This window comes from Podarcis gaigeae (assembly GCF_964106915.1).
Source record: "Podarcis gaigeae genome assembly, chromosome: 8".
Lineage (NCBI taxonomy): Eukaryota > Metazoa > Chordata > Lepidosauria > Squamata > Lacertidae > Podarcis > Podarcis gaigeae.
This window is the reverse complement of record NC_139684.1, coordinates 21,903,367-21,928,838: the sequence shown is the minus strand read 5'-3', so window position 1 is coordinate 21,928,838 and position 25,472 is coordinate 21,903,367. Positions and strand designations below refer to the sequence as shown.

General features: G+C 45.2%; 1 protein-coding gene across 1 annotated transcript in view; it reads right to left on the bottom strand.

Annotated features, from left to right (window-relative positions):
* Positions 1-25,472, bottom strand: part of PLCH2 (phospholipase C eta 2) — a 115,423-nt gene that overhangs the window by 65,594 nt on the left and 24,357 nt on the right. Inside the window, exons 5-9 of the mRNA XM_083752912.1 lie at positions 24,957-25,127; positions 20,313-20,406; positions 10,163-10,366; positions 9,431-9,551; positions 2,031-2,202 (exon numbers count right to left, since the gene is read on the bottom strand). Of these exons, the coding sequence (XP_083609038.1) occupies positions 2,031-2,202; positions 9,431-9,551; positions 10,163-10,366; positions 20,313-20,406; positions 24,957-25,127 (762 nt within the window). The remainder of the gene's footprint in view (positions 1-2,030; positions 2,203-9,430; positions 9,552-10,162; positions 10,367-20,312; positions 20,407-24,956; positions 25,128-25,472) is intronic.

The following is a 25,472-nucleotide window of genomic DNA, read 5'->3' as shown; positions in this document are numbered from 1 at the left end:
CAATATGAATTCCATGTGCATACCCACACTCTCCAAACCAAGGCTCTGCTAAGGTACAGTTCTCAAGATTTTATTTTGCAGGGAGGAGTTACGACAGCTAGAACTTGCGTAAAACTGATGTTGGCAGCAGAGTAGATGTGAAAAAGACCTACGTCTGTGCTTTGAGTCTTTGTTTCATACCTTAAAGGCCACAGCCTTTAATTTCAGGAATAGCTTCTTCCAGGTAACATCACAGCTCATATCTGTCTCAAACAGCCCTCCCACAGTGATGCAAAGCATATAGTGTTTGATAGTTTAGAGATCTTTTGTTTTGCTTCTGCTCTGAATCTAAAAATGTCTTTGGCATTTGTGATGGGTTATTTGTTTTACAAATTTATAAACGGCTTCACAGCCAACGTGGTGTACAAGGAGATGAAATAGAAATATTACAACCTCCCCCAAAGGAATGAAAAAACAATCCTACAAACTAAAAACAATTCCTAGGAATGCACAGTTAATATTTCACAAATGACTGGGTCGCCTAGGACTTGCCGATCGCATGGTCAGCGGTTCGAATCCCCGCGGCGGGGTGCACTCCCGTTGCTCGGTCCCAGCGCCTGCCAACCTAGCAGTTCGAAAGCACCCCCGGGTGCAAGTAGATAAATAGGGACCGCTTAGTAGCGGGAAGGTAAACGGCATTTCCGTGTGCTACTCTGGTCTGGTTCGCTAGAGCAGCTTCGTCACGCTAGCCACGTGACCCAGAAGTGTCTGCGGACAGCGCTGGCTCCCGGCCTCTAGAGTGAGATGAGCGCACAACCCTAGAGTCTGTCAAGACTGGCCCGTACGGGCAGGGGTACCTTTACCTTTAGTGTTCCCCAAACCAAGAATGTTTTAGACTACAATTCCCATCACCCCAACTATTGGTGATGCTGGCTGGCTCTGGTGGGAGATCTGGGGGGCAAGGGTTTGGAACAGCAGCCGGAGACACCCTTCTGCCCAAAATAGTAAGGAGCTGCAGGAGTGCCTAGACTACCTCAAGCTTCACAAAACACGCAACTGAATTCACCTCTGCAATGAGGCTGCATTTTAATGTTGTATTTTAATCTTGATTTTAAGTTGTATTTTAATCAATTGTTTTTATACCTGGTGTTAGCCGCCCTGAGCCCAGTCTTGGCTGGGGAGGGCGGGGTATAAATAAAAACTATTATTATTATTATTATTATTTGATAGGGAAAGCTTTTTCCATTTGATATATTAACAGACTGCCTCCTAAACCCCACCACCACCACCCCCCAAAAATGCAGAGGGTACTTCACTTGCTGCCCTCAAATGTCTATCAAAATGTCAGGCAGCTTGCAAAGAGATTTAAACAATAACACCAACAACCTTTGCCACCACTCCAGGGGATATTCCATTCAACAACTTCACCAGCTAGCCGTAACAAAAGGATGGAGGCAATGAGGACTGCTTGGCCGGCACGTAGGAGAGTAACGAGAGGGGAAGCTACAATGGCAGCACTTCGACTGGCTCTCCTGAGGCTAACTTCACAAGCTTCATGCTACATGCCATTAGAGTTTGATTGATGTTAGGAGGATTCCGGAGAGACACTGGCAGTTCAGGCACAGTCAACCATGGTTATTCATTTAGACATGCACAAACCTTCACTGGGTCTACACTGGCTGCGGCCACAGCAAAGAGGAGCGGCCGAGGCACACACTGTGAATCTTAAAATTCAGAATAGTCTCGGGCTGGAAGATGGCTTTCACACACAGACATTGGAACAAATCTAAGCGAAAAGCGTGTCTCTGTGTATATACATATAGTAATAGTCCCATAGCCAGTGTTGCTTAAGAATTCTAAGAAACCAAAAAAATCAGTGCAGTTTTGAAAGGTTCAACCCACCACCTTGATTCAAAATGGTTTGTAATTGTATCCAAACCTGCTCCTAGGTCCCAGGAACCATCATGCAAAATGTGGTTATTTTATCTTAATAGAGTGTATAGCTGACAGACAAACCAACAGCTTCCCAAAATATATAGCAGACATCTTACCTTGACCAATATTTTCCCTTTCAGACTTTCTGGAGATGGCAGCTTTGTGGGATCTTCATTGCTCACGGAAGACAGGTCCAGTTTGTCCCCCAGGATTTCAATAAGATACTGGGCCATCTTCTTCTGCTGCCCCACGCTGCAGTGGTTCTCAATTGACAAAATGACAGGGTACCTTTGGAGGAGGAGAGCAAACCCACACAAGGAGAAAATGGTTCAGTTGCGTACCCAAAGTTGTTTTTTCTGTAATCACTTGCTGTTCCGCAGATGCACAGCCACATTTCTGGTTTCAGCCCCAAAATGCCAAACACGAGTTCTCGGTTTGCACCCATGAGGATACCAACAATGGTGGTCACTAAGTCCAGGGAAAGCCAATGCAATACCCTCTGGATGTTGTTGGGTTACAACTCCCATCCATCCCAAATAGCTATAGGTAGTGGTCAGGGATGATGTGAGTTGGAAGTCAAACAGCACCTAGAGAGCACAGTGTTGACTATCCCTGGCTTAGTAGGTCAGAATGTCATGTTTTCTTTTATATAAAAGCCACTTCCAAGCTTCCGTTCAATGACAAGGTTTCAAATACCTATTGGTATGATTGAGAGAAGGCAGTGTGCCTGGGCACAGAACAGAGACACACATACTGCCTCTACCCAAAACTGGGTCCCAACCAGTGGAGGCTGGTACGTTAGGAAGAATGGGGCATTGCTCCACCAAACTGTCTGCCTCCATACCTATAAGCAGTCCAGGGGGTGGCACTGCCTGTCAGCTTCCTCCTCTACAGTCTCGGTGTTGCTTCTTATGGAACTCAGCAGGGAGGAGGAATTGACTGTGGCGCCACCTACTGCTGGGCTCCTTGCCTTCCAACCTACCAGTCCGAATGGCCAAGCTGGATAAAAGGCAATGGCCAAGCTGGATAAAAGGCAAACGGAAGCCTCCTCTGTATAGTGTACCCTAGCAGTCATCTCCCTGGGTACCCATCTTACCTCCTATGAGTTAAAAGAGACAGTACTACTGGATAATGGATCATATAAACAAAGCAAGCAATAGGTTCCTTTTACTTCCAGTGCCCATCATTATCTCCAAACCTGAGCCAGTTTATTGTATGCAGCTTGTTGGCAGGCTCTGAGTCCACCCTGAATATCCCTTAATTATCACATTTATGATAGCGGCAAGCCTTGTGGCTTGTCCTTCTCTGCTCTCCTGTTTTGCTTAAATGTAAAAAAAAAGTCAAAAAATGCTCTTGCAAATAAAGGACTCTCAGAGTATTCAGAGGCGATAAAAACCTGAGATAGCGTCTCATAAATAAGACTGTGGCTGGGGAAAGAGCTGAAAATACTGCCCAATTTATTTCCTGCACAGGCATCCAGGCTGCTTATGATCAGCCACCAGGCTACTTAAACAGAAAAGGAACAGAAGGACCTGCTTGAATTTAGCACACTCTGTGGCTGTTTTCTGCTCACCACTTTCTTCATAAATGTGCACTTGGGTCGTTTTGCTCACTTGAGCTGAATGCATGCATTGTTATTTGCACTACTGTCCTAAGAATTGTCTATTAGGGCTGAAGGCAGTAGTAAGGGCCAAGTGAAAATGTCCTGTTCCCCACTGCTTGCTATTTCACTGTCCCATTCACATACCCTCCCCACAACATTTTCCCGATGGAAATAGGAACATCCCATTCCATAATGATAATTTCACTATTTATGCCTCACATATCTTATTGGGTGGCCCCATCCACTCTGGGCAGCTTCCAACATATATAAAAACACCATTAAACATTAAAAGAATGGAAATAGGGACGTCCCATTCCATAATGATAATTTCACTATTTATGCCTCACACATCTTATTGGGTGGCCCCAGCCACTCTGGGCAGCTTCCAACATATATAAAAACACCATTAAACATTAAACATTTTAAAAAACACAAAAAACTTCCCTATACAGCAGTACCTCGGGTTAAGTACTTAATTCGTTCCGGAGGTCCATACTTAACCTGAAACTGTAACCTGAAGCCTATGTAACCTGAAGTATATGTAACCCGAGGTACCACTGTACAAGATTGCCTTGAGACAGCTCAGGGGTCAGATAACTCCATACCCTTCAACATTTCTCCAGTGAAAATAGGGACATTCTAAGGAAAAGCAGGACATTCCGGGATCAAATCAGAAACTGGGACAGCTTCTCTAAATCAGGAACATCCCTGGAAAATACTGACACTTCGAGGGTTTGCATTCAAAGGTGACAAAATGGGATTCTAGCCACATGGCCAGAAAGAAGGGCAGCTCTATCCCTGGTGCTGGCAAAGTTTATCACATCAGCTAGCAGATGCCATTTTGTTTTCCCAGACTGCCCACAGACATAGGGTTGTATCCAACCAAGTCTCAGTGGGCCAGATAATTAGTCTAGTTCATTAAATTCAATGTTCATTAGTCATGTTCATTAACTTTGATTAGAACTAGTGCTGGATACAACTCATTGTGAGGACAAAATGGCTGCTCCCAGTGCAGGCAGCTCCCCAGAGTGCCCTGGAAAAACACTGACCTCAGCATTCGGGGGGGGGGGCAGATAGCAGTGGTTAGCCTCTGACTACCACTGTTGCTAAACAGGCAACAGCAACCAAAAAGAGGGGAGGGCAAAAAATTATCTCCACCACCAGCATTCTGAACTTTTAAGATAATTTCTTTCACCTCCTGTAGATTTCAGCCAGAAGTAAAAAACCTTCAGACTTTCAGCTTGACCCTAGTGGGTACTGTGTATGTGCTAAACATTTTCGCATTTCCAAGCCAAGAAATACCCTGAACTTCACATTAGGTATAAATTATGCAAAGTGAGAGAAATTTCAGAAGTGCTTTTCCTTTGCATAATTGAGTCTGGTTTCACCAGTTATGGAGAGAAGCCCTGCTCCCTGAACTCAGCAAATTGTACTTGGGTTCTTAGATTCCACCAGTTTACGCCACCACACAGTGTGCCAAAGGCATTTTCAGAAAAGACAGATTTGCCTGTCCCTAGCCCACAGATCATAGTTTGAGAACTTCCAAAAAAGAATGGGATGTAAACAACTAAGTTCTACTCGGAATAGATCCGCGGACATTAATGGACCTGAGTTAGTCATCTCCATTAATTCCAAAGGGTCTGCTCTGAGTAGGACTAAGCAATGGCTACAACCCAGGGTTGGGGGGCAAGGGGGTTGACTGTTCAACCTGAGAATTCTGCTGGTGTTTATATTTAGAAATATAAGCCACAAACACACAGAGAGAAAGCCACAGTCTCCCGCCGGGGAAGATTCATTAACCGGGTCTAACAGCGCTGGCACCACACTGTAAAGGACAGACTTTACAAGCCAATCAATCAATCTCCTGGCTCTCTTTGGGGTTTCAGTATCTATTTTTGGATTCTCTGAGCTTAGGCACTGAAAGCGCTCCATATGGCTTGGAGCTCATCATACGGCTTTGAGAGGAAAAGTGGATTCAAGGTGAGATGATGGAATGATGGAAAGGCAATTCCACACCAGTTGCCCACCACAGCCCATTACTGGTTATCATCTCCACTAAATCGGCCATGCCCGACTAAGCCTGCTACATCCACACTGCGTGCTATGCACAAGGTAACAAAAATAAATAGAGGTGGGGTTTTTTGGCCAAAAGGCATGGGGCTCAGTACCTGCCCCAGCTCAGTTTATCCTCTTTGCTGAATCTTAGGCCACAATCACATCATGATGCATGTAAAGCACTAAGAAGATGCCACTTTAAACAGTCATGGCTTCTCTCCCCCCCCCCCCCACACACAAAGAAAATAAAGAATTCTGGGCGCTGTTGTTTGTTAAGGGTGCTGAGTGATGTCAGGAGACCTCCTATTTCCTTCATGGAGCTACAATTCTCAGAGTGGTTTAACTGTCAACACCTCTTCACAGGGAACGTACCCTGAGGCTGTGCACATTAGTAACTTGGAACACAGCTAGGTCATTCATTTTTCTCAATTTCGATTGAAGCTGGTTTGGGGGTGGGGGAATGCAACAAAATGCAGCATTTCGTAAGAAAACAATAGGATAGATATGGGTTGCAGCTAACGCCATATGTGCATCACTTTCAAAACCAGAGATAGGTGGGCACTGGGTGTACAATTAACAGGAGTGTGTAAACAGGGTAAGTGAGACAGGTGCCTGTTCGGACATCCACTGAGAAGGAAAGTGGGAGGAACCGAGTTGTGTATGCTATCTTTCCAATCTTCCACTGATATCTGGCGCCCTCAGCAAGAAATTGTGCACTTAGTGTGGCGGCAACGGTACCAGAGTTATTGAACTCTCTCCCTAGCGAAATCAAGTTGGTATAATCCACAGAGCTTCAGGCATCAACTAAAGACTTGTCATTTCACCAAGCCTTCTTCAGAAAATGATTTATAGTTTCTATAGCCTTCTTGGCAGATCAACCGTTTTTAACGTTTCTGTTTGTTTAATGTATTCTGCTTGAATTTTCTTGCTTCCAGACTGTCGCTACGGTTGAGTTGGGATACCAATCGCATGCAAGCATATTCAGGGGCCCACTATTATTAGACGATTGGGACAGTGCAACAAAGCCACTTCCCCCAAAAGATCAGACTTTTTGCATGGAGGAAAGTGAGGGGAAATGCTCTGGAAAGCATGAGAAAGCACATGTGTTGATGCAACATCAAATAACCTCCGCATAAATAAATCAGGGCAAATGCTCACTAAATAGCCAATGTTATGTAGTCTCCCTGCAAATAGATCACAATGGATGCTCAACAAACAGCTGTCTGCAACCACTCTTTTTATGCTCTTTTGTTTTAAACTGAAATTCTGTGCAATGCATAGGTATGTTTTATACATGTTTGTGCTATGGAAATTAGTAATAGTGTTAATAATTTTGCATTACCCTACACTCCTCTTCCTTGCTCCTTCCAGCTACAGCCTCAAACTTTTCACTGAACGCAACCACGACTTACTTCTGAGTCATATGCATTCAGGATTGCACTGACAGTATGCCTTCACTATGAAATTTATACTTGTTTTGTAACAGTTCTGACTGCCACAGCCTCCCGTCTCCCAAAGAATTCGCACAGCACATTGTTAAAAACAGTATATACTTTAGATAGTTTGAAACAGCAAATTCATGGGGGATAAGGTTCTCAGTTGCAACTAGTCTACCTCTGAATACCAGTTGATTTGGAGCGGGACAGCAGGAAGGTTCAGAAGTTCTGAACAGTCTGCTTGCAGGCTCCTTATTGGGTTAACCACTGTGGGGAACAGGACGCTTAACTAGATAGGCAGTAGCATCTGGCCCAGCAGGGAAGCTGGGGCACTGCCCCATCAACCTTAGTGTCCTCACCCAGCCCCAGAGCGTGGCACTGCTTGTCTGCTTCCTCCTCCTCAGTCTCAGCGTTTTAAAACTCAGCAAGGAAGAAGATGGTAGCAAAACTAGAATGCCTGTCATTGAAAGAGGCTCCACCTACTGTTGGCCTCCTGCATTACATTCTAGGAGTCTCAACTGTAGATAAGGTTACAGACATATTTTCTTGTGTTCCTAATTCTCAGGGCTTTTTTTCCCAGCTGGAACTCACCAGAGCTCAGTTCCAGCACCTCTCAGGGGGGCGCCATTGCCATTCTAAAATAACAAGGGAGGCATTCATGGTGAGTTCTGGCTCCTCTTTTTCTAGAAAAATAGCACTTCTAATTCTGTGCATTGTAGTCCGGTGAGGGTACTACAAATATTGCTAAGATATCCTGAGCCCTTCTGGCTTGCACAGTGAGAGGAGATGGAACTGCTGCCACAGCTTTAAGTTTGCAGAATCAAAGCACAGAAAGGGGGGGGGGAGCACAGAAAGAGGAAAGTCACATAAAAGAACTTCTCCACACACTCTTGGAAGCCACTGCAAAAGCACTGGCTGCAGGAACTTACCTTGACACAGAGACCCATTATTCTCAGACAAACAGGACAAGTTAAAATAAAATAAAAAAATCTGGAAGGCATCCCTGCCCCACTTTCTCTCTCTGATTATCTGAGTGACTCTAGATTCAGAGGCAGCAAATCTCATCCCATCTGAGCAGGATGCATTTCTGCCATCTGGATAATGGCACTTTCGGACTTTCTGTCTCCTGCCTGACAAAATACCCTGTAGTTTGGAGGCCAAGCAGCTGGGTTGTCAGCTACCTGCTAATAAGCCGTCATGTTTTCAGTGGAGCTTGCCTGTCTCTGGTCCATTATGTCAAACAAGACACTGCTCCACCAATATCCCCCTGGCCTGCCTTCTTGCTTACAAACAGAGGCAGCTGAACTAAAACTCCCATCAACCCTGACCATTAGCCTTGCTGGCTAAGACTGATGGGAATTGTACCCCAGCAGAATTTGGGGTGCTGCATGTTCCCCATCCCCATGATCGCATTAGGCCAAGCTTTCCTGAGACTTTGAAAAAAGAGCAAGGGGAACAGCGATAGGCTGGTCTTGAAATTGGCTCCCCCTGTGCTTCTTGGGGTCCTTCCGAGAGTTAGCTAAGAAAGCTTGGGAAGACCAAGCCTAGGACTCAGCTACACAGCTGTAAATAAAACGTTTCAAATGTGTTGTAAAGTGCAATATACAAATGTGACACTAGACGGTGACAGTGAGCTATGCAAAATCCAATGTATTTTTCAAAACGTATTAAAATAAAGCATCTTCACAGTGTGTTTTTTAAATATGTGTGTGGATTCCACCCTAGAAGGCCCCTTCCCCTTTTGCATGCAAATTTAAGCTTGGGAAGATGAAGCCTGGGGAGATGCCAATAGTCCGTACGACATCCTCTTTTGTATGCCAATTTGCCCTTCAGGGGAGGGCTGGCTGATGACAACAAAGGCCTTTTAGGCCTCACCTTTATGGCTCAGATCCATTACTGCTGGTATCCATGGGAACAGTAATTTCTGGTGTCTCCCAACTTGATTTATTTAACTCAGAAGCTTTGGTAACTACAATTGCCATGCATTCCATGGGCTTTAAGGATAATGGCTATGCATTCAGGCTGTAAGGATAATGCCTACAGGAATCTAGTGTTGCCCAGCTAACCCTCTTCCACCACTGGTTCCTTAATTCACAGGGATAATTCTACTAGAGAAATTGGGCTGATGAGCAAGGAAAGTTAGATGAGGGGGGAGAGAATATGGGGCCAGACTTTAATATGAAGACCTGGGGTGGTTGGGTAGACAGTGGGCTTGGCTCTTAATAAAACACAGAAACTCCAAACCAAATTTCCATACACCTGCATCTCCCAACACGGTAATCTGTCCTCTCCCAGAACTCCCCCTCATCACAACAAGATACAAATACAAAATAGATGAATCATTCCAGTGTACAATGATGATGGTTGATCTTCCCCTTGGTACACCCAAGTCTTAAAATATAGCACCCACACGGATACCTACTCGCTCTTGACGAAGGCATATTTGTTTATGGTCTCAATCACATCTTTAAAAAGGATCTTGGAGGTGAGGGTGTAGCCATGGTGGACGATAGGCTCACCGTCTGGTCCATCCCAGCAGTCAACTGCAAAGGGGAAGAACAAAAACAGAAGGTTTAGATTTAAGAAGGGGGGGGTTGTAATAAATCCATTAGCACGGTGAATGTTGTAATATCTGAATGTTGTAATATCTCTTAGACCAGCTATGATGGTAAGCTCCTAACTCAGGCATAGGCAAACTCCAGCCCTCCAGATGTTTGGGACTACAATTCCCATCATCCCTGACCACTGGTCCTGTTAGTTAGGGATCATGGGAATTGCAGTCCCAAACATCTGGAGGGCCAGAGTTTGCCTATGCCTGTCCTAACTGGTCACCTTTGAGGCTGCGATTTTCCATTTTTTTAATATTTTCTACTTTCTTTAATGGTTGCTTGGCCGGATTAAATATTTGACAGATTTCTCTCTGAAACTCTGGAGAGTTGCTGCCATCAGTGAAGGTAATACTGTGCTACACAGGCCCATAGCATATTTAAAACAAAACAAAAAACCTGCTATGGTGGACGAACATCTCCTCTTGTAAGGATGATGATGGGTAGAAACGAGAATCTATGGAATACATAAATGATTCTGCAATTGAGTTGTTGTTGTTTTTTAACAAAAGGGGGTGGGCAATGGGGTGTGGGCTTGTGGTCCTTACCTTCAACGCAACGACATCCAGACTGCAGAACCCAAGAGTACATGTCAACTCTGGACTGAGACATCAGCTGGTCCCCCATGAGGTAGGTGTTATGAGAGGAGGTGATGAAGTAGTGACTCAAAGGGCAAGTCATGTCCTGGTTGACTTGGTAGTGCTCTGGGTTGAAGATATCCCCAGCCGGGCTGCGCATGTAGTTGGTGAACCCTATGGAAGGAAGGTCACATGGGCTGGATTAATGACGCAATTAACCTGCCAGTGGGGGATAATTGTTAGAGGGTTGGGTAAGGCCTAGGGAGGCCTGGGTCTAAATCCCCACTCACTATGCCAGTAGTGTTCCATGCAGGAAAATAAGTCAGCATTCCTAACCCTTTCTCTGGCTCGCCCACAGTCATGCTGAAGAAATGTATTTTAATAATCAGTTGCATTTTAGGGGCAGCAGCACTGCAAGTAAGTCCCATCTTCAATAACACCACCATGGGGTAGGGAGCTATCCTTCCTTTCTAAGCAGAGTCTGGGTGAACCACCTCCTAGGGTTGTTGTAGCAGCAGATTCCCTGCACTGAACTATTTACTTCTGGGACTTCTAAACTGACCTTGGGACGCAGGTGGCACTGTGGGTTAAACCACAGAGCCTAGGACTTGCTGATCAGAAGGTTGGTGGTTCGAATCCCCATGACGGGGTGAGCACGTCAAAGTGCAAGTAGATAAATAGGTACTGCTCCAGTGGGAAGGTAAACGGCGTTTCCATGCGTTGCTCTGGTTCACCAGAAGCGGTTTAGTCATGGTGGCCACATGACCCGGAAGCTGTACGCCGGTTCCCTCGGCCAATAAAGCGAGATGAGCACTGTAACCCCAGAGTAGGCCACGATTGGACTTAATAGTCAGGGGTCCCTTTACATTTACCTTTAAACTGACTTTTGTCAAAATAGATCCCAGGATGGTTTACAAACCTCAATCAATAAAACAATTAAAATTATAGACTAGATGATTCTTATTATTCTATGATTAGATGATACTCTTTTTAAAAAATCATGGAAGGTAAAATAATTTTTTCTCTGAGCAGCTCTGTCTGAAAAGCAGCTCTGAGCTGGCAATCTCAGAGATAATTTCTCTAGAAAACTGCTTGCTTTAGGTGGGGGGCGGGGGGGCAGACATTTAGGATCAACGCATTCCTTACAAGGTACTTTAAACTAATTTTGCACAAATGCACCACACTCTGATTCTTATTATTATTTGAAGGGGGAACAGCCCAAATTAATTAAGGTGACATCCACAGGGCATCCATAAATTAATCTGAGCAGGAGAAGTGCTACCTGGGCCCCACAACCATGGGTTGAAATTTGTGGGTGCCCAGCTCCTTCATGGGCAATTTTGTGGGTGCTTGGGCACCCAGGGAGTTGGCACCTATGCTGAGCAGATTAATTTGGAGATACATTGGGGGGGGGGGGTTCCCTCCCAAAGAGTTGAACAGTGCTAGGTTGAGAGATAACCCATATATTGGATATGCATGCATTCTGCTAGTAACTTAGCTAAAGCACACTTTGTTGGTACTGTTTCCCCAAACCTGAAAACCCTGTTTGATGAGAGCTAATGGCACAACAAGCAAATGTGCATATACACCATGGGAAGCAATGCCTCTCTCAATTTCCTTCTAACTCTTTGAGAAATGGTTGTGTCCCGTCCCCTCCAATCTAAGAATTAGTCTGCATGCTTTCCTGTAGGGACTGAATCTCCCCCATATTCCCCAAGGGAATTCATCCCAGATAGTACCTTATTCTAGACTGCAAAGGATGAAGCTTGTAAACAGTCCAAGAAATGGAGAAGCAGCACCATGGTCAGCTCACTGTGGAGCCAGTGAAAGTGATGATGGATGCCAAACACACAACAGGAGCAAGCTAGGATGTTGCTTCAGCAGTGGTCTAGAGCAGGCATCCCCAACCTTCGGCCCTCCAGATGTTTTGGTCTACCATTCCCATCATCCCTGACCACTGGTCCTGTTAGCTAGGGATCTTGGGAGTTGTACACCAAAATATCTGGAGGACTGCAAGTCAGGGATGCCTGATCTAGAGGCCCATGAGGGCTGAAGTAGGTTGGTGTTTCTGGCTCCACCCCCCTCTGAGGAAGACTCTTGGGACTTTTAAAGGGCCCATGCCATATTCCTCAAGTCCTGGCTATGGTGGGGCTGGAGAGTCTCTTGCTCGGTCTAGATGTGAAGGGATAGGAAAGTGGTGCCCCTTGAGCTGTCAAAAGTTCCAAGGAGGCATCTTCAGTATTGCAAGTTGCGAGGGCTAGTGCCACAGGTCATGCAGGTGAATGCATTGTTGGCCCACAAGGCTTCCCCACCCATAGAAGTGGTTCCCCTTCCTTTATCTTCAGATACCTCCTCTGACAGCATGAGCCTGCTTCCTAGGGTAATAACACCCCCTAACACCCCCCAAAATCCATTGCACTAACCACTGCATTTTCATTTTCCTGTTTCACTGCAGTTTCTTTCTGCAAGTTCCTTTCTTCAATCAGCAGGGAACTGGGGGTGGGGAATCAATCCTTTGTCCAAAGGGCTCCCACATTTTCCCACAGTTTAGACCTGGCTCTGTCCCACACATGGAGGTTATTCTGCTAGGGCCAGGGGCGTCCCAGGCAAAGTAACCAAAATGCTCTATATTAAGGGAAGATCAAGCATTCTGTTTAGAAAAATAATCTGTATGATCAAACACACCTTCTGCAAATTCCCTGACATTTGAGCTAGCCAGGTCCATGGAGAATTAATTAAGCCGTGAAAGCCTGCCTCAAGAACTGAGCTGGGATAAGAAAGGCTACATATGAGATGGAGGAAAGTAACTCAGGTCTGCTTTTAGCAACTGAAACTTTCCCTCGGCTCATTCAGCAACCTTTCAAACAAACAGTCCCACCTGGGGCGACAGATGCAGATTTTGGTCGAGCAAATCCTCTCCAGACCAGTTACACACGTTGAAAGCTCCCCACCCCCAGCCCCCAATGTGGTTTCTCAGACCCATGGGAAAACCAGGCTTAAGATTTAAAAAACCTTTCATTGGGTCCTCCTAACGATTTGCTGTTGGCTTTTCTCTTTCAGCTGGGTGATCTGCACCTTCTGTGTCTCACCTGTTCTACTTGGTTTATATATTTTCTAATCTCCCCCAACAGCATTTTGCTGTTTTGACTTTGTGTCTGCTCTTGGGCTGTGTGACAGCTTTGTCAATTTTTGTTGCTACAGACTTCCTAGCAACCGAGCTTGAAGAGCAAAGCTATTCAACTTGGATGTCTGAAGTTTGTGTGTGTGTGCGTGCCTGTCTTCAGGCATGTCACCAATACCAGTACATTGAGCTTATTTAGCAGCTGAGCTTTAGGTTTCATGGTTTCTGTTATCATTAAGGATATATGAGTCTCACTTAATCTCATCCTGAAATTTAAGAAGTTTTGTTTTTTAGCAGTCAAATCAAATGCTCAAAACAGGCACCGAATACTAAAACACTAGGGAAATATTGGTGTTCCTCTCTTCTCCCGGACAGTCCTTTCCTTGGGGAAGAAGGAAGGGGGCAACAAGCAGCAAACAGCTCCAGTGGCGTAGCGTGGGGGTGCAGGGGGGGCCGGCCGCACCGGGCGCAACATCTGGAGGTTAGGGTTAGGGGGCACAAATCCACGGGTTAGGGGGCGCAAATCTACGGGTTAGGGGGTGCAAATTACATGCCTTGCCCCGGGTGCTGACAACCCACGCTATGCCACTGAACAGCTCCTCATGCAGATGAACCCTCCCATGTGTTTCCTTGACTCAAATGATTCCTTGACACATAGAGTGTCTTTCCCTAGCCAGGGACCATACGGTTTATAGATCAAGATTCCTGGCAGTAATTGATGCTGTGTGCATCATATGCAGGCAAGACAATGCCTTGCAGGATTTCTCCTGTGTCAAAAAGAGCCTTCTGCTTTCTGTCACCCATTCCTCAAGGCAAGGCTTTCCCTTCTCTTGCTCCACCCTTAGCTAGGGATGTTGGAGGTATCCAATAAAAATGGGAAAAGGAAGTCGAAATCGCCACGGTTCACATGTTCATCTCTGATCACGAATAGAAATCAGTCAAGCACACACAATCGGCATTTGTTCACACCACGGTTGCTGTTTCAGGCTGCAAATGATAGCTAATAAATGACCTTTAGTTTTTACATTGTTTTGATGTTTCCTTTACATCAAAAAGAATGTAGGTTATGTTCAGTTCGTAAACACAGGTCAGAATGGAAACCAGTGCCTTGTTATACACCCTTGCCCCTTGCCATAATCAGAACGGCCAACAATGATTAAGATAGCCACTTACACATCAACACCCAAAACAGCAAAAGAAAATGCCACTTTATAAGAAATGTGCACCTGGTAATTTTTATAGAGAGATTCAAATTTATATATAATCACTGTAATTTAAATATAAATGCAATGCATCTCACCATGGTGCAGAAGACTACAACCAGCTGACCTGGGTGCCTGATCAGTTGCTGTCCAAGGTGCTTAATTGTGGATGGGTCACTTAACACCCTCTCCTGCTCTTCCTTCTTAGGGTTCAAGGACTGGCCAGCCCTTCAAACAGAGGATTTTCCTCTGCAAAGTAGGATGCATGGCCACCTTGCAACCCCTCTCAAAAAATATTTACTGTATAACATTAAACTAAATAATCAACAATATGTACTGCCTCATATACAGGTAGATCTGGCTCTGGGCAGATTAACACAACCTTGCTAAGCTTATAAAAGTTGTAACTTCACTTGCTCCAATATTAAACTCAGGTCAAGGTAGGGACCCAGAGGATCCAGAAAGAGGAATTGTCACGCTAGGAGAGAAACCATGAGGATTGTAGATGTACAAAAAATATATTGAAACGAAAACCTGTAAAAGGGCGCACACACACCAGGAAAATAAATAACAGTACCCTAATAAGCACTCTTGTGCATGCTCAGTAGCTATGGAATGTTCAGCGTTGGGAGGGGAAAGTGTTTATTTTACGTATTTTGAGCATTTGTAATCCACTCTTCAGCTTAAAATGCTCCCAGAGCAAGCTTACATACAATCAGAACAAACCTGCAGGCTTACAATCTTTTTAAAAACACACACACACAGCACAAAAGGAACAAGGAGGGAAGAAGAAAACCAAAACTTTGGCACCAAGATGATGGAATGAACCTTCCTATCTCTCCCACTGAGGCAGCCCAATGGAGTGGCTGCCCCCCAGATGACAGTAGAAGGAGAAGACGTACGATGGGTCTGGCCAATGGAGGGAGCTCTGCTTCTCAGCTTTCCCACTGGAGATAAATTGAAAACTAGAGTGGGGTGCAGGGGTGGGAAGAGGGATACAGTGGTACCTCGGGTTACATATGCTTCAGGTTACATACGCTTCAGGTTACAGACTCCGCTAACCCAGAAATAGTTCCCCTGATCCTTTGGGCAAAGTCATGTGATTTTAAAACTCACTTTAAACGGTTGGTGGGCACACGCCCTGTATATCTATCGGTGTGGCAATATTATCAGACACCCCCAGAAGGAAGAAGGGGAGAATTTTGGGGCCAATTCAAGTTCCCTTGGCTTCAAAGCTCGTGTGGAGGGGCAGGAAGGGATTGGACAGCTTTGGACCCACAGCTTTCATTTATCACCCTCTTCTCTGACTTCTTCTCTGTATAAACAAGGCACGATCATTTTTCAAGCCTGACTCTGACTTAATCCAGTTGCATGAAATCAATAGTTTAAAGAATGTGGCAGTTCCTGAGAAAAAGCTGGATGTTTGCAGGAGTTGGTGACAACGTGGGGAGATATTGCTCACATGTCAGAACACAAATCATAAAATAAAAGGTCGAGGAACGCACATCTGATGGCGCTGCAGTAATATTTGCTCCCCCACCCCATCAATATTTTATGTCTGCTTGTTAAAGTGACAGCTTTACTTTGATTATTTACGACAATCGGCATTTTCCATGCATAAGCCTTAAACCTGCATTGGTCAGACTGCTCATTTACAGTAGAAGTGTTCTTCCTCCTCCATTTCCTCTTCCACATGAACAATAACCATGCTACTATGTAACTTTAAAAACCGGTGCCTGGTTTTGTTTTTCCTCCTCCCTCTCCATTCCTTTTTCCTTTTGTGCCATGCCTTTGCAACTGTAAGTCTTGCTACCACTTATCATATGTCAGCCTGCCCTGGAAGCCTCTTTGGGCTCAAGAGTGGGATAAAATGCTTTAGATAAGCAAGTGGAATAAAATAAAGTAACAAAATAGATAATTAATCAGAGGTTTCCATATCTAAACCTCAGCATTTTACAGAATGGGGATGGAGGCCGCACACAATTCTTTATCCTTTCCTGTAAAGTGAAGGGGGAAATTTGCTTATTTCAACCTCACAGCACACATCTAAACATAACACATACAGGACCACTTCCAGATACTTCTTGTCATCTAGTGCTCCCTGCCCCCTGCAAAAATGACCTCTTAACATTCAACTTCTTGGCTGTTGTCAATCATAAATTTAGTTGACAGACTGACACAGCCTCTCCAATTCCTAGTTTTTTTCATTGGACTACAACTCCCATCATCTCTGACCATTGGTCAGGATGCCTGGGGCTGATGGGAACTGGAGTCCAGCATCACCTGGATCCACGCCCTTTTCTTTCTTTTAAATTTGCCAATTTATCTAGTATCACATATTTGGAAAACTATGCAAAAAGTTCCACTTCATTGTTAAGTAGTCCCACTTCAATTCCAAACTGATGGAAGAAACTTCAGTGGTTAAACGCCTAAAAGAGCAAACAAATAAGAACGGCAACAAAACACACAGTTGTAGCCTCACCTCCTAGCACAGAGATGGGGTCACACACCTTTTGGACAAGCTTCCCGGGGGTCACTTGCCAGTGGTAGACAAGGACAGAGACAGAAGTGGCTGGAACAATGCTTGCGGCTAATGTACACCAGGCGGATTACGACACAAACTCATGAACACCCCTCCTCTCCCCTCCATCCAAGCAAGCAATGGGCATGATTAGAGTTCAAGGAGACATACCAATCAGGCAAAACCACTCTAGGAAAGTGAAAAGCAAGACTGGTGAGGAGTGTGACTCAAGAAGAAGGGTTGTGGCCTAGGGAGAGTCCCAAGGGTTGGGGGGGGCACAACTGGCCCCTGGACCTGAGGTTCTCCTTCCCTATCCTAGCAGGAGTGCTCCTATTCAGGGATCTATTCAGACAACTGCCACTTTACTTCAGGCTAATTATTTCCATCTGGCTTCCCTTCATCTTTTGTGTCTCTTTCAGGGCCTTGCAGAGCCAGGCAGAGGCCCAGGCCAGGTAGATAATGTGTCCCCCCTTTTTTTTACCCTGCGGATAACTGAAGTCTTATAAATAAGTAAGTATATAAATAATTTGTGAATATTGTGAATATGCTGACCGAGGCCCCCTTTGGAATCGGAGGCCTGGGCCAAGTGGTCCATATTCCCCCCCCCCCAGCCCCGTTTGGGCCTGGTCTCTTTCCCAAATGATGCTCAGCATACTCAATATTCATTTAGCTGTTTTCTCCCACCCTTACTCCTCACTAGTGTTATTTTTCTAAAAAAGGGATGATGGAACTCAACATGAGTGCCTCCCGTGTTCTCTTAGAATGGCAATGGCACCCACACGAGAAGTGCCGGAACTGTGTTCCAGCTGGGGGGGGGGACCCTGCCCCTTACCCTTTCTTTAAAAATATATTTTTCTACTTCAGAAAACCTTAGTATGGGTTCCGATACTTTCCTCTCTTGGTTTCTCAAGGAAGCCAACTGGGCCCCCAAGTCTGTTGGCGCTCACCACCCGAGCTGGCTATCCGGCAGAATTATTTGCTTTGAGCTTGACAAGATGTTCAAATAAATCCATTAATGACCATTATTCCCAAAGCTAATAATATCGACATTACAGCACTGAGACAGCATGCAAAGGAATTGGCTCACAAATGACAAATACAGCTTGCAGCAAACAGAAAGTCCCGTTTGAGCAAATACAGGTTAGCCGAACAAGATCAGTTTTGATCTTGCTACAACAGTGGTTTTCAACCAGCGTGCCAGGGCACCCAGGGGTGCCCTGAATGATGGTTAGGGGTGCAGCAGGCAACACTGGCCTCTCTCCCTCTTTCCTTCCTTTCTTCTTATGCCCTCTCATGTCTCTGCCTCCCAAAGGCTTGCACAGCTGTTTGTTGCAGAGACCCTGCAGCTACAAGTGAATGGTGCCTCTGAGGCTGGCCAGGGGGTGCTTCCCAGGCCCCTGTGGGGCAGTGTGAGGAGGCAACTCTATTTGGGGCAGGAGGGGGCAGCTCGGAGACCAGGGGAGGCAGCAGTGGCTGCCCAGAGGACTCCCAAGGAGAGGGGGAAAGAGAGAAGGCTGAGGGAACACTCCACAAGGGAGGGTGTTTGAAAAGGGGTAAGGGGCTGTCCACTCTGCAGGCAAGGGGTGACATAACTGGGCTCCTGAGCCCTACAGGGGTGCCGCAGAAAGAATGTACCTGGTCAAGGGAGCCACGGACTCAAAAAGGTTGAAAACCTCTGTGAAACAGTAACAGAGAACTAGGGAGGGCAGAATCAACCCATTCCTCATTCTGGGAGGGAAGATCTGTGTTCTATTAATGGGACATTCCAGGAACAAATTATCCTGTGCCATTCAGAGGTGTGTTGTTGTTTTTTTGTGCCATAGAAATATGTTGTTAGAAATATTACTAGTCAAAAAGTGACCCAATTCTCAAGTATTGACGACTCCCCACCAGCTCAAAAATAACTTTGATGGGTTCTACTAGCCTAAGGAAGCTAGAGTTTGCAACCTTGCTTTGAGAGAAGCTAAGTGATAGCATCTTAGAGTACTTCCTAAGAAGAAAAACTTCCCACACACATGCTGTGTGGACTGAGCTGGAGGCAGAGAGAGCAGGCAGAGTGGTTGAGTTCAAAGGCAAACACACAGGAAGATTTGTGCTGAGGCTTGCCATTCAGATAACTGTCTGATGCTGCAGTGGGGTGGAGTCTGAATTTGAGGACTTTGGACTGGGTGCCCATTCCCGCCCCCTTTCCTGGTCAGCTTGAAATAGGATTCAGATACCTTCTGCTCTTCCTGCCAACTCATAGTCAACTCATCCATAATGTATTTTGTTTTAGCTTTTTAAATATCTGTTTTTGATTAGGACCAGAATCCAGAATACTGGGAATAAGTCTATTCTTTGGGGCTACACAATTTCCCATATTTCCATACTGCAGGGAAATTCAATGTCCCCAAACTGGGATATTATTCTAATCTAACAGAATTGCTATTCATATGTTAACAATTTGGGGGCGGGGGATACCCCAACTCTGCAGGGAGAACAATGGGGGTGGGAATTGGGGCCAGAGCTAGCACATTCATCCCTATGCACATGCTCTACCTGCTTATGTGTATAACAGCTGAATCCCTTTGTTCATCTAGTCAAGTGTGGTTTAGCAAGGAGTGTGTGTTGGGAAAAGACCTGGGAGACCAGGGTGCAGACCCCACTCAGTCATGAAGCTCACTGGTAGTGTCAGCCACTATCTCTCAGCCTAACCTATCTTGCAGGGCTCTTGTGAGGATAATATAGTGAGCAGAAGATAGGGTATAAATGCAATACAGAAATAAAACAACAGACCTTTGTCAAAAACCACCAGTGCTTTTACAGCTGCCGTCAAGTGTCCCCACCTTCAGAGATTAGTCTGTTGCTACAAATATCAGACCCCTTTTCCTGTTGAAGCCCCTCAAGAGCTTCATTCAGCTCACTTTAATTTTTGTGACCTTCCAAAAGAAGATGAAAACTTTCGTGTTTGGCAGGAGAAGCGTTTCAGGTGCCCCGATGTTTTCAAACCACACAGTGCTTTTTGTTTACAAGATTTCTTCTTTAGTTAGCTAATTATTCTTAACATTGCTAGGATCTTGATCCCACCTTGGGTTTGTACATTACGGAAAGGGCAGATGAGAAATGAATGACAACAGCATCACCCTGAAAATACTAACAGAAAGGGAAAACACAGCAGGTACAAGGGTAGAAGGGAACGTCTATTCTTTGTGGGAAATGATCCCGGCCAGGATCCAGTTAAGGCATTTATTCAGTAACATCGCTCAGTTCTCCCTATAAAAGCAACTGAAATCTTACCGTCAATTCCAAGAGCTCCTTGTTCCTTGTTCTCTGGACATGGTTCAAATTGATTAATAATCTCCAGGCAATGATCCTTGGTCACATTAATCATCTAAGAACAAAAAGGAAGGTTGTTGTTTTTTGCTGCTGCTGTTGTGCACAAAATAAGAGATTGCCAACAAATCCTTCCATTTAACAAATCTCCCTTTCTCTGAGTAGTTCTGCAACTGGATGGTTTTCTAGCTGTGTGCGACATCTCTCCCCCTCCCCATTGCCTCTTTTCCAACCGGCCAGTGAGATTCCCATTTCTGCCAATCAATGTCAGCTTTGATAGGGTGAAAGCTACGATCCCGTCAATGACTGCCAGGCTGTCCTCCACAGAACGCAAAGCATGGTTTTCTAGGCCACTTCCATCCCAAGTGGCGCCTTAGTGCCCAGGGGCAGAAAGTAACACAATGCTGATTGCCCTGTCCTGGTGACAGACAGCTCCTATGGCAAGATGACATGGACCAGTTTTGGCTTGTCAATAAATTTAGTCCGTGTGGCAGATGTTCTTGGACACAAAGCAAGAGGAAGAGTTGGAAATCTCCAGAAAAATAACCCAGGCAGAGTCTGTTAGGTGGTAGGGTAAGACGTCCTTAGGAAACTGTGTACTGAAAGTGCTTTTAAAAATATTATGCATCAAGGATAGACAATTTGTGATTCTGTATGCCTGGGTCCTCTGGTACCGATTCAAACCAAGGAACAGGCACCCACCTGTATTTTGGCAGATTGGAAGAATACTCAGTAATGTACAACACCAACTGCAGTCTGATGTGGTATAGCTAGGGACACATTTACCCTGTGGAGACACAGGTCCATTAGGAGAGGTGTGTCTCTGCTCCACCAAACTCACTCGGTTCTCAGCCAGCCTCTATCTGCCTTTCTCCTTACTTACAGCCAGTCCAGGTGATGGCACTAGATGCCAACCTCCTCCTCACTGACCCACCAGTGTTGCCTTTGCAGAACTTAGCAGGAAGGAGGACGGGCACAGAGCAAGAGTTAGTTGGTTCCACCAGCCATTGGTTCTGGCTCCGCCTACCGTTGGCCTTCTTGCCTCCTGCCCTACTAGTCACAATGGACACCAGCCATTGTTGCTGATGTATTCTTCACTTATCCCTTCTTCCCTGATGGGGAAGGGGGGGGTACCATTTTGTGGTTCGCCTCAGCTGCCAAAATGCATTAAGCCAGCCCTACCATTTATATTTATATAGGGACGCAGATGGCGCTGTGGGTTAAACCACAGAGCCTAGGACTTGCCGATCAGAAGGTCGGCGGTTCGAATCCCCATGTTCGGGTGAGCTCCCGTTGCTCAGTCTCTGCTCCTGCCAACCTAGCAGTTTGAAATCACGTCAAAGCGCAAGTAGATAAATAGGTGCCGCTCCGGTGGGAAGGTAAACGGTGTTTCCGTGCGCTGCTCTGGTTCGCCAGAAGCGGCTTAGTCATGCTGGCCACATGACCCAGAAGCTGTACGCCGGCTCCCTCAGCCAATAAAGCGAGATGATCACTGCAACCCCAGAGTCAGTCACGACTGGACCTAATGGTCAGGGGTCCCTTTACCTTTACCTTTACCATTTATATATTTGCCCATGCATTTCTGTAGCCTTTAGATGTGAAAATATGTGGTGTGGGGGATGATGCACAGTGGAGAGTCTGAGAAGGAGGAGCAAGAAAGAGAAGAGCGGGTGAGGAAGAGTGGGGTGAGCAGAACAAAGTCAATAACTCATTGGACCCAAATGGGGGGGTTAAAGGAAGGAAAGAGGGCTGGGGGACATTTTGTACTAGTTCACACATTACTGCAGAAACTCGGTCGGCCCGTCCCTCAGAAAGGTGGAAAGCAGGAAGTAAAAGCACCTGGTGTATCTCCTGATGATTATCTACACAGACCCAAACATGCAGCGAGATTCGATTCCCCCTCCCTTCTCAGCATTAGGGGGATCAATAGCCCAGTGACACGGAAACCAATGCTAACTTGTTTAGAAGGGCAGCAGTCACAAATACAAGATTATCATCTGAGCAAAGGACACATTTAGAATCTCCAACAGACCATGAAAAAACAGATGGAGAGTTCTTTAGGAAGAGAGTGGAGAAGAAAACTCACAGCAAGGTGTCCTCACTGCCCAACGCAGGGCACTTATGCACCACAGAGGAATGGCAGAAAACCTGGATTATTGGGGGGGGGGGGGGAGAGAGATTCCACTGCTCGACTTTTGAAGCCAGGTTCAGCTCTGTATATTCAGTGGTGGGAGAAAGGATTTCTAGACGTGCTCAGAGGCACTGCTATCACACAGTTGCATCCAACTCCAATCCTATTCAGAGAAGACCCTTTGAAGTTAATTGATATGCATGAATAAGGTTCATTCATTCATTTCAACGGACCTACTCTGCACAGAACTTAGCTGGAGAAAGCCTATAATTGCTTCACAGTTTCCAGGCATTTAAATGTAAATCTTGGGGTTAAGCAAGTTGCTCAGATTAATTACAGCAGGTAGGGCAGAAGAAGTATTTTCCGGCACCACTATTAAATTCAGATGGATAATTTGCTGGAATTGTTCTGGGCATGTTTAGAGAGGGGAAACCCTCTGGCTTTTAGACCAATGCAAAGTTAATGAATTTGCAGCCTCCAATCTAAATGTTACAATAAAGCAGCAAAAGACCCAATATTCTTCCTATTGAAATCATATTTATGCACTTACCTGGCACAAGAAGCCTAGGGAAGGTTTTGTGTAGGGGAATATGCCACTTAATTTTTGCCAGAGGCAAAAACAGCAGCAGGTTTATTTGCTTTTTATGAGAGCTTTGCACAAACATTAGAAAACAAGATCTGGCACCTTCCATCAGTATCCAACCATGCCTAGATATAAATGCGGCAATGCAGAAAAGTGTAAGACCTTGCATATATATTTTTAGTTTTTTAGTTCTTGTTATGCAGAAAACAAAATCGTAAATTTGATAGTGCGGTGCAAACGTTACAACAGAGAGCTGTGATGTTAGTTGACTGCCATTTAATTGGCAATGCATAAATAATTGCAAGCCAGATCTGCTAGGTGGTACTCAGAGTTTTATTATCAAAAAGTGCCTTTAAATGCCAGGATTAAAAGCTGGCAAATGTATTTGGGTTTTTATGAGAGCATTAAGAAGAAGCATACTTGCCATTAGGTTCCAGTCCAGAATGAAAGCTCTTCTGGAGAAGACTGCTGAGTATGGTGACGTCTGCCCAAAACTTCCTCTGACTTCACTGTTTACAATTCATGTCATATGGTTTTGTGGCATATGTATAAATCTACACCTGTAACTAACTAATGAAGTGGACTGCAGCCCACAAAAAGTAAGCTATGATGATTGTATTTAGTTATTAAATTTCTATCCTGCCTTCTTCTCAAAGGAGCACAGGGCAGCAAACACACAAGCCATTGAAAAAAACCAAACCAACCATAGAACATCTTTAAAACAATTCCAATGCTGATGCGGTAAGACCTCTACTTAGAAGACTTGTTGGGAAAGGAAGGTCTTCAGCAAGTGCTAAAAAGACAAATAAAGATGGAACCTGTCTAATATTAAATGGGAGCAATTACAAAGAGTAGGTACCACAGCAGTAAAATTCTGAATTCTATATTCTCCTATATTCCCTGGTGAGAAGGCATCTGCAGAAGGCCCTCATCTGCAGAGCGTACTGATAGATTTGGTTATATAGGGGGCAAGATGATCTTTCAGGTATCCTGGTCCCTAGTTGTATAAAGCTTTATATTCCAAAGTCAGTACTGAGGTTGTGGGTCGGTCCTCCATTTGCCCCAGTGTTAGCCTGCCCACACCAAGCTGAACAGAAGGCCATCCAAAGACAAGTATTTCATCGTCAGGAATTTGTGAGCATGGATTCATGGTGAGAGTAGGACAGTGGTATTTGTCTTATTTGCAAGAGAAGAGGACTACAGTTTGTATGCTTTATTCTTGTTTCAATGAACAAGCTACATGGTCCTGAAGAAACCAAGTTATTCCTTATTCCTCCCTCAAACATCCATGCCGTTATTGGGAACTATCAATATTTGGAAGGATTTGTTTGTGGAGGGGTTTTTCCCCCCCAAAGAAACCCCTCAAGATGATTTATATGTTTGTCTGCAAATGCTTGGACAAGTTCCCAGATCTTCAGGGGTGACCTTCTCTTCATAGGTGACTTTGGTGTTCAATATGTATTTTAATGGAGGCAAAAAATTGCCTGAGAAGAATGGAGCAGACATTGCAAAGCTCACTTTGTAGCAGAAAATGTGAAATCTCTTTCGGAAGGGTGGTGACCAGCCTGTCCCTTTTCTTAAGGTTAAAGGAAGCCATGATGCTACTTGCTTCCATTGCACAAGCTTCCCACCCAAATCCCAGCCTTCCTGCCAAGTGAGAAGTTGGGATGTGACAACACATAAGTTTGGGCAGGGTCATGCCTAAGCATCAACAAACCTGTTGATTTCAGTTTCTTATTTTCCCATGCTTAAATTCAGTTCACCCTGTTTCTGCATTGGTTGGCATTCCAACTGCAGCAGAATGGAATCAGGTCTGTAATGCAGCGAATGCGAGGCAGAACAATGCCTTCTCACACCCTTAGAAAGGATTGAGGAGTGAACCCCCAATGCTTACCTTTTGCTCAGTGTCAAGGAAGCGTTTGAGGTCATCCACATCCAAATAGTCCTTGTGGTTGCTGTAGGTGAGCATGAGAAGATACAGGTCCCGGCGGGTCGACATCATCTTATAGAAGGCGCAGAACTCTTCGAAGTCCAAAGTTCCTTGGTTGTCATCTGTGTCTGCCTCCTGGTGGCACAGAGGGACATTTGCAATTAGCAGGCTTCCATCTTGTCCCTTGAGAAGCAACACGGTGAGCAGGCCAACAACTACAGCAGAAGTTTAGAATGCTAAGTAAAACAAACTCAGTTCCTATATAGCCCAAGACTGAATTCCAGTATTTAACTTTCAAAATGGATTGTGCTGGGAGGAAAGTGGGACTGAAAATGACTCCAAATATTACCCACCCACTCCCCGCAGTTTGCAGGTAGTGAATCTGGGGCAGATTTTTGCACCCCACCAAGGTGAGGGACGAACAGATTGGTTTCCCTCCCAGGAGTGCTGACCATATTCAGTGGGCCTCCTAATGGCTGT